Source organism: Lactuca virosa, chromosome 8 (genome assembly GCF_052849685.1).
Source record: "Lactuca virosa cultivar CGN04683 chromosome 8, Lactuca_virosa_CGN04683_v6, whole genome shotgun sequence".
Classification (NCBI taxonomy): Eukaryota; Viridiplantae; Streptophyta; class Magnoliopsida; order Asterales; family Asteraceae; genus Lactuca; species Lactuca virosa.
This window is the reverse complement of record NC_136433.1, coordinates 116,219,897-116,235,736: the sequence shown is the minus strand read 5'-3', so window position 1 is coordinate 116,235,736 and position 15,840 is coordinate 116,219,897. Positions and strand designations below refer to the sequence as shown.

The 15,840-nt window shown below is 32.9% G+C and overlaps 1 protein-coding gene across 1 annotated transcript; it reads right to left on the bottom strand.

Annotated features, from left to right (window-relative positions):
- Positions 1–486: 486 nt before the first annotated feature.
- Positions 487–3,112, bottom strand: LOC145130759 (uncharacterized). Its single transcript, XM_079065528.1, has 3 exons — positions 2,797–3,112; positions 2,071–2,715; positions 487–1,295 (listed from the first exon to the last, which is right to left on the bottom strand). The coding sequence occupies exons 1-3, from the start codon at positions 3,110–3,112 to the stop codon at positions 487–489; spliced, it is 1,770 nt and encodes a 589-aa protein (XP_078921654.1).
- Positions 3,113–15,840: the final 12,728 nt, after the last annotated feature.

Genomic DNA, 15,840 nt, shown 5'->3' with positions numbered 1-15,840 from the left:
GGTAACACTTCTATTCCCAAAAAATATTTCAATAAACCTAAATCCTTTATTCGAAATTGTGACTTAAGAAACAATTTAACATTTTTAGTTTCAACACTACAATTTCCAATCAAGATTATATCATCCACATATACAAGTAAAATAACAATGGTGTTATTTTTAGACCCGACAAACAATGAATAATCACTAATACTCTGAGTGAAACCAAAACTAGACAATGATGAACACAATTTTTCATTCCATTTTCTAGGAGCATGTTTCAGTCCATATAATGATTTGACTAATTTACAAACTCCAGCATCACTTTTAGAATGATATCCCTAAGGTAAATTCATGTAAACATCCTTAATTAAATCACCATACAAAATTATTAACATCAAGTTGAAACAAAGGCCAAAAATGATTAACAACAATACAAATAACAAGTCTAACTGTGACAATTTTTGCAACTGGAGAAAAAGTCTCCTCATAGTCAATTCCTTCCCTTTATTTATATCCTTTAGCCATAAGTTTGGCCTTATATCTCTCAACCTCACCATTTGACCTATATTTTATTTTATAGATCCAACGACAACCAATAGGCTTTCTACCTTTAGGAAGGTCAACAATATCCCATGTATGATTTTTGTATAATGCTTCCATTTCTTCATTCATGGCTTTGACCCAATTAGGATCAGAAGAAGCCTCAAAATAAGTTTTAGGTTCAGAGGTTTTATTTAGGTTAGACACAAAACATTTATTTTCATTAGTTAGAATAGAATAATTTACAGACTTCTCAATACCATACTCATGATAACTTTCAACAACATAGTCATTAAATCTACCTGGAAAACGAACATTCCTACTAGAACGAGTGACCCCTAAGGAGTGTCCATCAGAAGGATTATTAGATTCCAAACTACTTTCCTCAGCCAAAGTAGGTGAAGCAGAAACATCCACATTAACCTGAGGCACATGTGCCTCATCAGTCTGGTTGCTGACCCCACTAGTGGAGGTCTCAGCCAGGTTGTGAACTGCTCCAGCACCATCATATTGAGGGGTTACTCCTAGATCACCTAAACTAAAGTTTTTTGGAAGAGAACTAGATATCAAAGGCTCATCATAGGAAAAAGGGTCACTTGGGTCAACAAAATAACCAGATTTATCACCAATAGATGACTTAAGCTTTAAAGGAAACACAGTTTCATAAAATTTTACATCCCTGGAAACAAAAACAAGATTTGAATCAAGATTTGCAACTTTGTGACCTTTTTGTTCAGATGAGTAACCAAGAAAAACACACTTTTCAGCCCTTTCTGAAAAATTGTCAAAATTATCCAGTTTAGTTGCAAAACAAAGAAAGCCAAAAACTCTAAGTTTATCAAAACTAGGGGAGGACTTGTACACAAGTTCATAAGGTGAAGCTCCATTTAAAACTAAAGTTTGTGTTCTATTAATTAAGAAAACTAATGTAAGAACAACTTCATCCCAGAAACTCAGTAACAACCTAGACTGAAACATTAAAGACCTAGAAACATTTAAAATATGCATATGTTTTCTTTCCACAACCCCATTCTGTTGAGGTGTGTAAACACATAAGGTCTGATGAATAATACCTCTTTCTTCAAAAAAAAAAGGATTTCATGTTATGATTCAAAAACTCAGTACCATTATCAGACCTCACCCTTTTAACTTTAACTTCAAATTGATTGAACAAAGTATTAAAGAAAGCAGTAACACACTTAAAAACTTCACTTTTAGATTTAAGAAAATATACCCAAGTTGCCCTAGTGAAATCATCCAATATAATAAGGAAGAACCTAAATCCTTCTGAAGTAGTCACCCTATAAGGACCCTACACATCTAGATGAATTAGTTCACCTAAGTTAGATGAAACATGTTGACTAGAAGGAAAAGATTCCTTGGTTTGATTAGCCTTATGACAAATGTCACAAGGGGGTAAAGATTCATTAACAAAGTGAAGTTTAGTTTTTAAAGAATTTAAGGCTTGATCAGAGGGATGACCAAGTCTACAATGTCATGTAAGCTTAGAGACATAACACACAACAGAATTAGAACAAAGAGAATTACCTGAAGGTACACTATCTATGTAATAGAGACCTCCAGATTCCCTACCATTCCCCACCATCTCCTTTGATTGTAAACCCTGAATTTTGCAACTATGTTCATTAAACACAACCTCACACTTACTATCCTTACAGACTTTATGAATAGATAAAATGTTAACATTAAACTCAGGAACAACAAAAGCATCAAAAAGAGTTAAGGAATTGGAAATATTTAAATTCCCAATTTTTTTAATTTTAGCATTAGTCCCATTAGGATGACTAACAAGCAGATTAAGTTTGGATACATCTACAGTATCATGCAAGAGTGATTCAGAAGCTATCATATGTTGATTAGCTCTTGAATCAACAATCCATTTATTACAATTAAAAGAAGAACTACAAGCATTGTACAAGCAAGTGCATGGCATATTAACATTGGCAGACGCTTCCTCATTACACTGTTTTTCACTAATCAGTTGAAGAAACTTGAAGTGTTGATATTTAGTAAGCTGATGAAACTCAGAATCTCCAGATTCAGATGATCCAGAAGACACAATGGAAGAATTAACATTAAAATTTTTAGTTTGATTATTTTGACTAACTTCATTTCTTGGTTTAAAATGTTTGGGATAACCAATTATTTTATAACACTTCTCAATGGTATGTCCTTTTAAACCACAATTCTTTCACTGAACAACCTGGCCCTTGTTTTTATTTCCAGAATTACCAGAAGAGAACCTATTATTACCTTTACTATTAAAAGCACTAAGTTGACTCTTAGAAGCAGATTGATAATTAGTAGAAAGAGATCCATTTCTCTGAATGGACTCTTCACGAGATATTATAGAAAAATCAGTTTTAACATTGGGAAGAGGATCCATGAGAAGAATATGACTTTTAACTTGGTTATAAGACTCATCAAGACCACTACGAAATTGCAAAAGTTTCATGAGTTTAGCATGATCATAAAGTTTAACAGCAGCCTCACCAGTACACTCTATGAGACTAGTCAAACCATCGAACTCTTTCCATAATGCATCAAGCTTATTAAAGTAATCAGACATAGATATACCATTTTGTTTCAAAGAGTTAATTTATTGATGTATATTAAACACAACTAACCCATCAGCTTTGTTGTATAAGATTTTCCCAAATTTCTTGAGCATTATCAGAATATGCATGACTAGTATAGATAGAGTCATTAATGGACGAAAAAAAGCCAGGTCTGGACTACAACATTAGCCCTTTCCCACTTAGACACTTTACTAGCATCAACAGACTCCTTTTTAAAAGTACCATCAACAAACCCTAACTTGTTTCTATCTTTAAGGGCCCTAGACATAGAGCTCATCCACAGACAAAATTTTTCATTCCCAGTTAGTTTAACTATAACAATGGTAGTAGTAGCATTATCAGATGGATGAACGTAGAGAGGATCATCGAAGTTATTCGAATCATCCTTTCCACTTCCACCCGGAGGATCATTAGGACCATCCATAGAGACAAGAAAAGAACCACAAACAACAAATAAGATTCACAAAATAATGAAATAAACTGAGCGAAAAACAGACAACTATATTGGTGTCCAGATGGTCACCACGTTTCTTAGGACCCAAGACAACCACTATAGCATCAAGAAAACCACAAAAACAACAAACTGATACAAAAAACAACAATGAACAAATACCGAATCAGCGATTCACAGATAGCAAGAAGATCAACAAAGCACAATATAACTGGTGTACTCAAGACACCGGGATCTCCCACATCTAAACTAAAAAAGAGGAAGAAAGGAACGAGAAACGCTCATAGAGGTTCAAAGCCACTTTCGATGATCATAGATGAATGCTCACCACCCTTAGGGTTTGTTCCTTGTCAGACTTATTTCAGACACACGTTCGTTCCCTGCCAGAGTTACTTTAACCCTAAAAATTAGGATTGGGTGAGCATACCATGAGATGAAACAACTTCACACGAGGAAGGTTGCAAAACACAGATCCTTCACGATTAGTAAGATCTTCCACCAAAACTGCAAGAACAAAACAAAAAGCTCGCAGTAACTGGTTTCTTAAACAATAATTAGATCTAAAAAGACCTGATGAAAAATGAATCAAGATCTAACACGATTGGTTTCAATAACAACAAAATCGAGTACAAATAAAAACAGAACGGAGAACGACGAACACAAACCTGTAAGAATCCTTCAACAGATTGTCGTCGGACACAAACGAAGCCACAAGGTGGCTCTGATACCTTGTAACAAAATATGAACTCAAGAACTCAACACATTCCCAACATCGACATTTCATTCACTATGAAACAGTCGGTTTTCATCATAAAAATACAAAAGAAAACTCTCACTACAATCCACACTCAATTACTCAAACATTTACAAGAAAAAAATCTACACATAAGAGTTCTAGTTGTGAAACTCTAATATGAAAACCCTAATCTGGAGACGAAGAGTATAAACGAGTGAATATCAATAGGACTTAGGTCCTGTTTGTTTACCTCTTAATCTCATAATTAAGAGGCAATGTCTTAAAATTTCAGATTCAGACCGTTTGTTTGCGTATTATTTTTTACCTCTTAAAATGAAAAATTCCTCTTATTTTTTCAGAGAAAAAACAAAGTCTGAAAAAAAAGAGACGCGCGTTCTTTGCCCTATTTGCCCTAAACAGATCGACACCTCTCTTCTTTTCTTCCCTTGCGTCTGCTTGCTTCGCATCTTTTGTCCTCAGTTTCGCGTCTGCTTGCTTCGCGTCTTCCCTTTCACCCAACAACGTCGCCTTCCTCCGCCGCCGCAAGGTCTTCCATCTCCGTCTCGTTCTTCCGCCGACCGCAGCAGCCAACCGCAAGGTATTCTTCTGTTTCTTCTTCTGCTTCTTCATTCTTTCCCCTCAAATTCATTGTTTCTTCTTCTGTTTCTTCCTTCTTTTCCCCTCAAACTTGAACATAAAAAATTGAAATTGTTATGCTAGCAGTTTTTTATTTGTTCAATCAAAATCAACATTTGATGTTATGCTCGATTTTGATGTTATATGCTCGATTATGATGTTATATGCTCGATTATGATGTTATATGTTCGATTTTGATGTTATAAGATCGAATCTGAATGAGTTCAATGGATATGATGAAATGTTGATGTTGAATTTTTGATGTTATGTTTGATTTTTTATACTCAAATTTTTATGTTTCATGTTTTTATGCTTGAGTATTATGCTGAAATGTTGTTGCTGACATAATATTTGTGTTTGATGCTATAGTGAAATCATATATTTGTGTTTGATGCTATAGTGAAATCATATATTGTTTAAATTGTTGTTTAAATTGTTGTTGAAAATGTGAAATCATATATTGTTTAAATTGTTGTTGAAAATGTGTATTTGTGTTTGATGTTATGTTTGATTTTTTGTTGAATTGATCAAAGAAATGGGAGAAAAGAAGGATAGGACTAGTTGGAAGGTTGAAGGTGTCGAGAAAACGTTTCTAGAAGCTTGTTTACGTGAAGTTACCGTCAATGGACGGGGAGGGAGTAGTTTGAAAGCACTATCTTGGAGGAATGTAGCTGAAACACTAAAAATTGAACATAACTTTATTGCCGACCAAAAACAAATGAAGAACCGCTATGACTACCTAAAGTCAAAGTTTGGTGCTTTTTTGAAGTTAAAAAACAAAACCGGCAATGTGTACAATTCAACAACCAACACCTTCAATCTTTCCAAAGAAGAATGGGAACTAGAATCGAAGGTATTTTGTTAATTTATAAAAAATAGAGTATCATGTTTAAATAAAAAATATTTTTTCCAAACAGTCAAAAAAACATGTGGATTCTTTGAGACGCACGCCACTACCGTACCCCGACCTTTGCACACAGTTGTTTGAAGGCGCGACTGCGCCAGACATTCATAGTTAGGGACCAACTTCTACCCTTCCCCGTCCTACTCAAGAGTCAAGCCACTACAGTTTGCATGACTTTGATGACATCGATTGCACTCAACAAGAAACTGTAGGTCTCAGTGACGAGTCATCCGCTCAATAAAAAAAACAAAAGACTACAGATACGGCAAAGAGTCAAAATAAAATTAAAGATAAGGGTAAAGATAAGGGCAAAGATGCATCGAATTCAAGATTTCTTGAAATTGGGGAAGATATTGCCACAGTTGCTAAGATATTTGTGGAAAAGCATGCGTCTTCAAATTTGGGTGCGTGTATGGAAAAGTTGGAGAAGTTAGGATGGGGAATATTTGATCCAAGATACACTACTGATGTTGTTCTTTTTGGTGAAGGTGCAGATAAGATACACGTGTGGTTAACCATTGATCCAGCTATTTGTGATAATTGGGTCAAGACTGTTGGAGCACATTATGGAATGTTTCGCTAATTAGATGTTTTGAATGTTTTGATGGTTTTTTTTTGGATAACTAGATGTTTGGTTTGAACTAGATGGTTTTTTTTGGATTACTTGATGTTTGGTTTGAACTAGATGGGTTTTTTTTTGGATTACTTGATGTTTGGTTTGAACTAGATGGTTTTTTTGGATTACTTGATCTTTGGTTTGAACTAGATTTTTATATGACATGAATGACTTGATGTTTTGGATTACTTGATGTTTTGGATTACTTGATGTTTTGGATTACTAGATTTTTATATGACATGAATGACTTGATGTTTTGGATGAATTTTTATGTTATATGTTGTTAATATAATTGTTATGTATTTTCAAAATAACAGATTGCTTATGGATTCGGATGAAGAAATTGCATTTTTCAGTTTACTATGTTGCTATTGGTTGAATCTAGCATCCAATAGAATTGGAAGGGAAATTGATAATGATTCGGAAATGAGCGGTCATCAACATACACAAGAATTGTTACATGGAACTTCTACACAATGTCATGAGTTGATGCGTCTTTCACGTGAAGCGTATGTACTTTTATGCAATCATTTTAGACAATACATTTGGTTGCAAAGTAGTAGGCATATAAGCGTTGAAGAAAAGATGGCTATGTTCTTGACAACTGTAGCACATAATAAACGGTTCAGGATTATCAAACGAAGGTTTCAACACTCCACAGAAACAGTTCATAGATGCTTTCATGAGGTGCTAAATGCAATAATGATCTTTGCAAAAGAAGTTATAGTGCCAACGAATTCTAATGCAACCGTGAATTCCTCAGAGAGACATCGTAGGCTAAAAGAAATATTTCCTAGAGCAATAGGTGCGTTAGATGGAACTCTTGTACATGCAGTTGTGCCTGCTGATCAACAAACTCGCTATAGGGGAAGAGGAAAAGCTGAATGCTTTCAAAATGTTTTAGGAATTTGTGATTTTGATATGATATTCACATTCGTATGGGCCGGTTGGGAGGGTATAACACATGATTCGCAAGTTTTGAAAGAAGTTGCATGTAACCCGACTTCAGGCTTTCCGTTCCCTCCTCCAGGTTTGTAATTCTTTTTAAATTTATTCTAAAATACGATTTTAAATTTCTATATATAATACTTCCTTCACTCATGTGTATAGATAAATATTACCTTTGCGATGCTGCATACACCAACACTCATGGATTTATGACTCCTTACTGCAACACGAGGTATTGGTTAGCCGATTATCGACAACGACGTGCGTTAACTAAGAAAGAAAAATCCAATCATGCACATGCGCAACTCAGAAATGTTATTGAACGTGCTTACGCTGTTTTGAAGGCGAGATTCCCAATCCTAAAGCGAATGACTCCTTTTCCTTTTTCAGTGCAAAGAGATATAGTCGGTGCTTGTTTTGCAGTCCACAATTTCATAAGGAAATGCGATATTCATGATGAGTTATTTATGGCGTTCGAGGAGAACAATGCTCAAGCATAAGGGGGAGAGAATGATGGCCAAAACGTACACGATATGGAATGGGGTTCACAAGGCAATGAATACATGGATAATTTGCGTGACCAGATTGCGAATCAATTAGGGTAAAATTAAATTTGTAGGATTTTATTTGGATTTTAGTATGATTTTGTGGATTTAAAAATATTTATGTTTGATTTGGATTTGTGTTTAATTTTGATTTATGCTAAATTTGGATTTTATATGGTGTTTATATTTTTATTAATACGTATTTAAGAAATTTATTAGGTTATTTTCTAAACAAATAGTTGAATTCAATAAAAAATAAAACAGAAAGGTAAAATGGTAATTTTAATAATTCAGCACAGCAATTCAGATGTCCCAACCAAACAACATGTTAAACATTCAGCTCTTAAAATGTCAGACCCTCTTAGAAATTCAGATCTCTTAAAAATTCAGATCTTAAAATTTCAAATCCTGCCAAACAGCTCATTAATGCTTGAGTTATAAACGAAATGAGCAGAAGTTGAACATTAAATACCCAGGGCAATATACCAACCCATGGATGACCCATGGATTGGGTTTGGATCCACAAACCCACGAACTCTTATTACTTACATAAAACTTACACAAGCCACCCCACAAATACAAGAACTTTACACAATATATCTTGCAATCATAAATTAAAACTCACAACCCCACAAATGATAAGTTTGTATTTTTGATTAATATTTCCAACAAACATCACCAACGAGGTGGATTCGTTTTATTCCTAAAAAGTTTAATGCTTTTGCTTGGCATTTGTCTCTTGATAGACTTACTACTGACTTACTACACAATATATCTTGCAATCATAAATTAAAACTCACAACCCCACAAATGATAAGTTTGTATTTTTGATTAATATTTCCAACAAACATCACCAACGAGGTGGATTCGTTTTATTCCTAAAAAGGTTAATGCTTTGGCTTGGCATTTGTCTCTTGATAGACTTACTACTAGAGTTATTCTTGATTTTCGAGGTATTGATGTGACTTCCCTTTTATGCCCTCTTTGCAAGTTGGAGGTAGAGTCGGCTAGTCATTTGTTTTTTTGGTGCTTATTTGCTTCTAATTTAGTTACTCAGATTAGTAGATGGTGGGACGTTGTGATTCTTTTCGTTTCTTAATATGGAGATTATAAAAACTCCGTTTATTCGGAATTATCAAGGAGTTCTTCGAAGGAATTTTCTATATTTCTTGGTGGCACATTTGGAATTTCACAAATACTTTACTGTTTAGGGTTTCTAAACTGAGAGCTTCGATGATTATTTTAGAACATTGTTACACAATCATTTTTGTGGTGTAATGCTAGGTCAAAAAGAAACATTAATCGGGTTGGGTGGTTGCAAATACTCAACTAGCTATTATGGAATGTTTTTGTTGTTTCCTGTCTAGTTTCTTGGTAGTCTGAGTTTTTTAATATATCTGTCGTTTGAAAAAAAAGTCACATAGACATGTCTTTTTTGTAGGATTCTCCTTGATTTAGTATTATTATTATTATTATTATTATTATTATTTTGCATCCTTTCTTGTCCTTCTTCTAGGAGTGCCGATTAGAAGAACTCTTAAGTCTTGAAAGAAATTATTAAAATTTCAAACCAAAAAGAGCTAAATCTTCATTATCTTTCCATTCTTCTTCTTTGGGGATCCTTTGCCTTTTTTCTTCCACAATACTAGCTTGAAGAGCTAATGTCTTCTTTTCTATGCCCCTCTCCTTCTGACGATTTAGAACTAATTAATTCAAGAGTTTTCAAGATCCCAACCAACACTTCCATTTAAGAGTTTTAAGATCAAATAAACTAAACGTATTTGATGTCCATCTAAGTTCTAACAAAGAAAAGAATCTTGTAGGTCAAAATAAAAGCTAAACACATATTTTGTGAATATATATATATATATATATATATATATATATATATATATATATATATATATATATATATATATATATATATATATATATATATATATATATATATATATATATATATATATAGACAGATTCATATCAACTATTATTTGAAACGAGTGTTGTTAGAATAAAATACCTTACTGTATTAATAGTACATAACTCATGCAAGTAGCTAATTAGTCTAAGATATGTTTCTTAATCTTGATAAATGATAATTTAAAATCTTTTTTAGACTGACATGTATTCAAAAATGAAAGGAAAACAAATGAGAGCAAACTTGTAAATGATTATGGGTAAAAAAAAAGAGGAGGGAAGGGGAAAGTCTTATTTCACTCACTTTGCTTATTAAGTAGTTTTTGTTGAATAAAAAAGAAACACCATACATATCTATTACTATTAACTTATTAAAAGAAGCAATACCAAAGTTCATGTCATCTCTCTAAGCAAACCTACTATGATCAAGAATTTGGTAAAGTGGAAACACTAACAATTAAAAAGTTGACATCCAAAAAATCCTATCTTAGAAATTGTTAATCTTGATCAATGTGATGGCATATATAGGCTTGGGATCCTTGCGGAGATAACACTCGAAGAAGCCCAAAGTTCTTAAATATTAAGTGAATGGATGTTGGATGATAATCGATTGTACTACACTCACCATGAGGTTAGTGTAGGTAAATGAATTAACCCTGTATTATATATCAATCAATATGGTCACATGATCATCCAATCATTGGCATGGGTTTCTAGAGACATAAGAGAAGGAAGGAATTATTGGTTGAATCATTGAAATTGTAATCAAAATTTGATCAAACCAACTTTAACTATTTATATTATTTTTTAAAATATTTGGATTTGAGCTAATGATTCTATTATTATTTGTTGTGAATGTGAACTACGCTAATACTTTATAAAGAAAAGCTTTGCCGATTCAATAATAGTTAGTTTATAAGAAAGTTTATAAGTTTTATCCTTATTTTTTGGTTTAGCCCTAAATTTTTTTTTGTAGTGTTTATACCCATGATAAATCGTCACGATGAGAATCTTATTTTATATAGAAATATAATAATGTAAAAAGTCACGGTTGATGCTCCCACAGTCACACTTTGTTACAAGTTCAACGCGGCGGTCTAGATTCTAGAGGCCAAGTCAATCATGTTTTTTACCTTCTTTCTTTTTTTGGCTTTTTTTTTTTTTTTTTTTTTGCCATTTTTTGCCTTTTTCTTTTATATTAAGCAAACAAATATTAAATATAAAGCTAAGTATAGATTTAATTTTATTAATTACATACCAAATACATGTATTTATATTTTTCAAATCGTATATTTGTCCCCTAAAGATACAATATCCTTACGTTTAAGGTTATATTCAATAATAAAATCTCTTAAAAACTTTTCTTTTCAATTTATGGTGATAATGGAGGGTTCGGTTTGGGCAATATTGCAAGCCTTGGGAATGGTCCTTGGGCCAAGATTATTGCTTCTATTAATCAGCTTAATAATAACTAGAGGTGTGCCCTCGCTTCGCTACGGGTCGGGGAAAGTCGGGCAATGTAATTTGTCAGCAAATGGAACCTCAGATTTGGGGAAAAATAAAGTATGTTGCCTGTATTGTTAAAAAGAGTAAAGTACATCGCTATTTACTGTATTTCGGCTTTTCATTTAAGAATAATGTCCTTATAAGAAAATATCATCCTATTCTTCAAAGAAAAAGAGAAAAAAAAAACCCCCCCACCAAATGAAAATCAATCTAGAAAAAAGAATCACATTAAGAAATGTTTCATTTTCTCAAGGATACACATTAGGCTATAGATAACAACCTACTATTTAGCAATGTCAAAATCAAATTTGTTTGCAGATAAAAGTAGCATATCAAAACTTTACATCAACTAAAACCACAATCACTTATAAGAAAATTAAAAGAATTTCCCATATTAAGAAAAATACCCTATTAATCTTGGTAATAAATAAAATGAAAAATACATCGAACAAAAAAGAATTACAAAGCACCAAAAACATTGTAGAAAGGCTTACACACCATGAGCTTCAAAAATTCGTAACCTTGGAAGCACATTCTTGAAAAAAAAATAAGTACCAAATCATTTTTGTCCGTCTCTTCAATTAAAATGAGGGGTATAAAAGTCAAAAAATCTTTTTTCATATGGATGAATCAAAAACACAACTGGAAATATGAAATATCTCCTCCCCACTTAAAAAAGGTAAGAGAGTGATTTGCTTTTGATTTCTTGTTTGTGCAAACGATGAAAATGCCCATCTAGTCATAGAAAATAATATATAAACTAAAGAAACATGCACGAATTCTGGAATAAGAACGTGAAATTTTGGATCATTGGTTGCATAGGCGTAGAAGTTATGTAGCATGGGGTCATAAATAGGAGGTAATACATCTGCAAATGGAAAAAAAAATATTAAATAATGAAAAGTTAAGAGTAATTAATTATCTTTATTTATTTTCAGTAAACATGGATGGTGGCTCAGAGTGTCTGTCTAGTAGCATGATTTGGGATGCAAAATTGTAAATCAAGCACATAGACAGTATGTTGTCAAACTGTCAAACTATAAATGACCAGTGTTTTATAAATAATAATAAACTATTCAATAAAATAATTAAATAAAAAACAACAAATATAAGGATGAAGTTATTACCAGTAAATAGGCACCAGTCCTTTGTTGCATCTCCATCTTCCTGATCAAACTACTACATCCTCAAAATCATCTCTTTCACAAATCTCTTTGTTGATTTGCTCTTATTGGCCTGCGTAAAAGTGAAACTCTATTAAAAATAGTAATAATAATTAATTGGGATTTAATAGGAAAAGCCTGATTTCCCTGTCTATTAAGTCGTCCTATCCGTATTAAGGCAAAAGGAACACCCATTTAGTCAATGGACTGAATCAATGATACAAGTTGTACCCCTGAAGCATTTTCGTCACCATGTTCAATTGAGCAGTTATCCCTTCACATACTGAAGCCACAAATTGAGTGTACATATCTTATGTATCACCCATAGATACGACAACAATATATGAAACGCATCAGATGATTTACTTACACTGAAGGAAATTATGGATGTGAAGTAAAAGTAAAAGGATTTACTTTTAATGATTCTTCTTGATCTTGAGATACTATTCTTGTATAAGGGTTCTTTTCATGAATCTGAAACCAGTAGCAAAAAAAATTAAACCCATTTAATTTCTTCATTATTTGCTTCATATAGGGAGAGCATACCTCTCAAGTTACTTATGCTAACTATCAGACCCAAACATCTGGTTGGATAGGCATTTCATCAAACACCTTCTGGCCACCTTTCATAGATGAAGTTTCCATGGATCAGGAGGCAATTGTTTAAATTAAAATTCTTAAAAGGCTATTCATATGTAAAAAATTATTAAATATTCATTACTATAACAATATTTAGAAGAAAAGAACTTCAATCTTTAGAAGAATCACCTCAGTGACCTCGGAAAACAACTTTATCTCTTTCTTCAAATCGCTACCTACACGTGAGAAGTTCATCCTAATCACCAGGAAACGACACATCAAACGGAATCGAAGAAGAAACTGACCTTGACACCAAACTCAACATGTCTACCAATCTTCTTCATTACCACTCTTCTTGATCCCCCAAAGTTCGAATTCAAATTCACCTGCAAGTTAGCGTTCTAAAGTTTAGCTTATTTATCCAACATGGTCCAACTTACTTATCGACAATCTATAAACCAATAGCGGAGATGAAAATGCCCTAGAATGGCTAAGTTAGTAGATAAAATCGCTTGGTTTTGTGCATTACGGGGAAATTAGGAACCAATCGAGAGGAGTGATAAACACAATTTTCAAAAAATAATGAACTTGAATAAAAAGATTAGACAGAAAAATACAGAAACCAGGTTGAAGCATTCCATGGTTGAAGCATTCCATCGAGCAGCTAGAATGCATCATGTCTCCCCAGGTACCTGAACTGGCTAAACAGTATGCAAGTTATTCTTCCCAAACAGAAACGAACCAAATAGTAACGGACGCAGCAACAGAGGACGAACCACAGTCGTCGGCTCTCCGCTTCGCCGGAACAACCATCACAAAATAAACGCACCACACAGCGGCAACAGACCAAACAAAAATACGACAGCAGAAAAAACAAACGAAAAATAACAGCACAAAATTACCTCAAACAGAAAGTACGAAGGATGCGGAGAAATGAATGCGGACGATAGACGAAGAAGAAAGACATAAGAAAAAGAAAGAAGGATCTGGAAAGCAAAAAGCAAAAGAACGGGAGGAATACACGTGGAAAGGATAAACATAGACCAACGACCAAAGCAATTAAAAAAAAGATTATATACATATCTCTTTACCAATACAGCAAACAAATGTAAAGCAAATAACAAAGTGACAAATAAACGAAAACATAGGGACCTACAATGCCACAAATAACCAACGGAAGTAGAGGGACCAAAAAAGACAAAAAAGAAGCATGTTAACTGTTCCTATTCTTCACATCTTTAATATATATATAATAATGACATTATTCCCTACTCGGCCATCAAAATAAAAATTGAGAGTGGGGCTAACATTCAATTCTGGAATGATGTGTGGATTGGAGATCAAAAATTGTCTATTCGTTTTCCTCGTCTTTTTCATTTGTAGCTGGTGCAAAATTGTGTTATCCAGGAGGAGGTGGTGTTTGTGTCATACTGTCACGGGAGGGGAGGAAAGTACCGAACTAGATGAATTGTTGAAGGTTCTTTTGGAAGTGAATTTGAGAGATAAAGTGGGTGGTTGGGTTTGGAATGTAGAAAAAGACGGGAACTTTTCTACAGCAGATACTAGAAGGTGGATAGATAAAAAGATATTGCCAAGTGCTGATATGTGTACTAGATTCATCCATCGGAAAGTTAATATTCTTGTGTGGAGAATTATGACGGATAGATTGCCGACACAAGTAACCTTGATTACCGTGGATTTGATATTCCTAGTAAACTGTGTCTGATTTGTAACTTGGATGTAAAACAATTGTACCATTTGTTTGTTAGATGTGTGGTGACGTGGAACTTTGAATGCAGTTTTTAAATGGTTAGACATCCAAGTTAGTTTTTTTTTTCTTGCATGAACTCTTTATTGGATCAAGTGGATAATCTTTGAGGTACAACTAATAAAAAAAGTGTGATTGATGCGGTGGTTTGCATTATGTTTTGGAACTTATGGATGCATCGTAATGATAAGGTTTTTGAAGATGGTAAGATGAGAAAATATATGATTTATTATTCAATTAGAGAATTTTCCTTTCTGAGTTAGTAACAGACATAGAAAATATACTTTTAATTGGAATTGTTGGATGCAATTTTCTTTAAATAATCTGTAATGTTTTTTCTTGTTTTCTAGCTTTTTGCAAGAGTTTCTTTGCTATTATATGATTGGTTATATATATATATATATATATATATATATATATATATATATATATATATATATATATATATATATATATATATTGGTGAAGTTGATTTATGATTATTTAAGTAGATTGCTTTTTATTTTTCTACAGAAAAAAATTTGTTAGGCTATCAAATGCTGAATTATGTTGAAAATTGAGAGACTGTATAGATTACTTTTGCAAATTTTTCTAAACTAAATTAACCAATATTGATCAATTTGAGAGAGGAGACCAAGGAAAAGAACAATTTCATTGAAGAAAATATCCATTTCATCTGTGTATTAATGATCTATGACAAAACATAAACATATACTGATATACATACGTATTTATCATTTAATTTTCTAAGTTTCTACATGTAAGATGAGCAAATTAGTAGAGTTGCAAGGATTTTGAGCTTTATAGGTTGATAATTACATGACTCTATTTCATACATATCTAATTACTTGCTAGAAAAAAATACATATAAACTACATAATTGTATAAGAAGAATATTGTGAAATTTATTTTTTTGGAATGTAAAGGACAAAATAGCCATATAACCTCA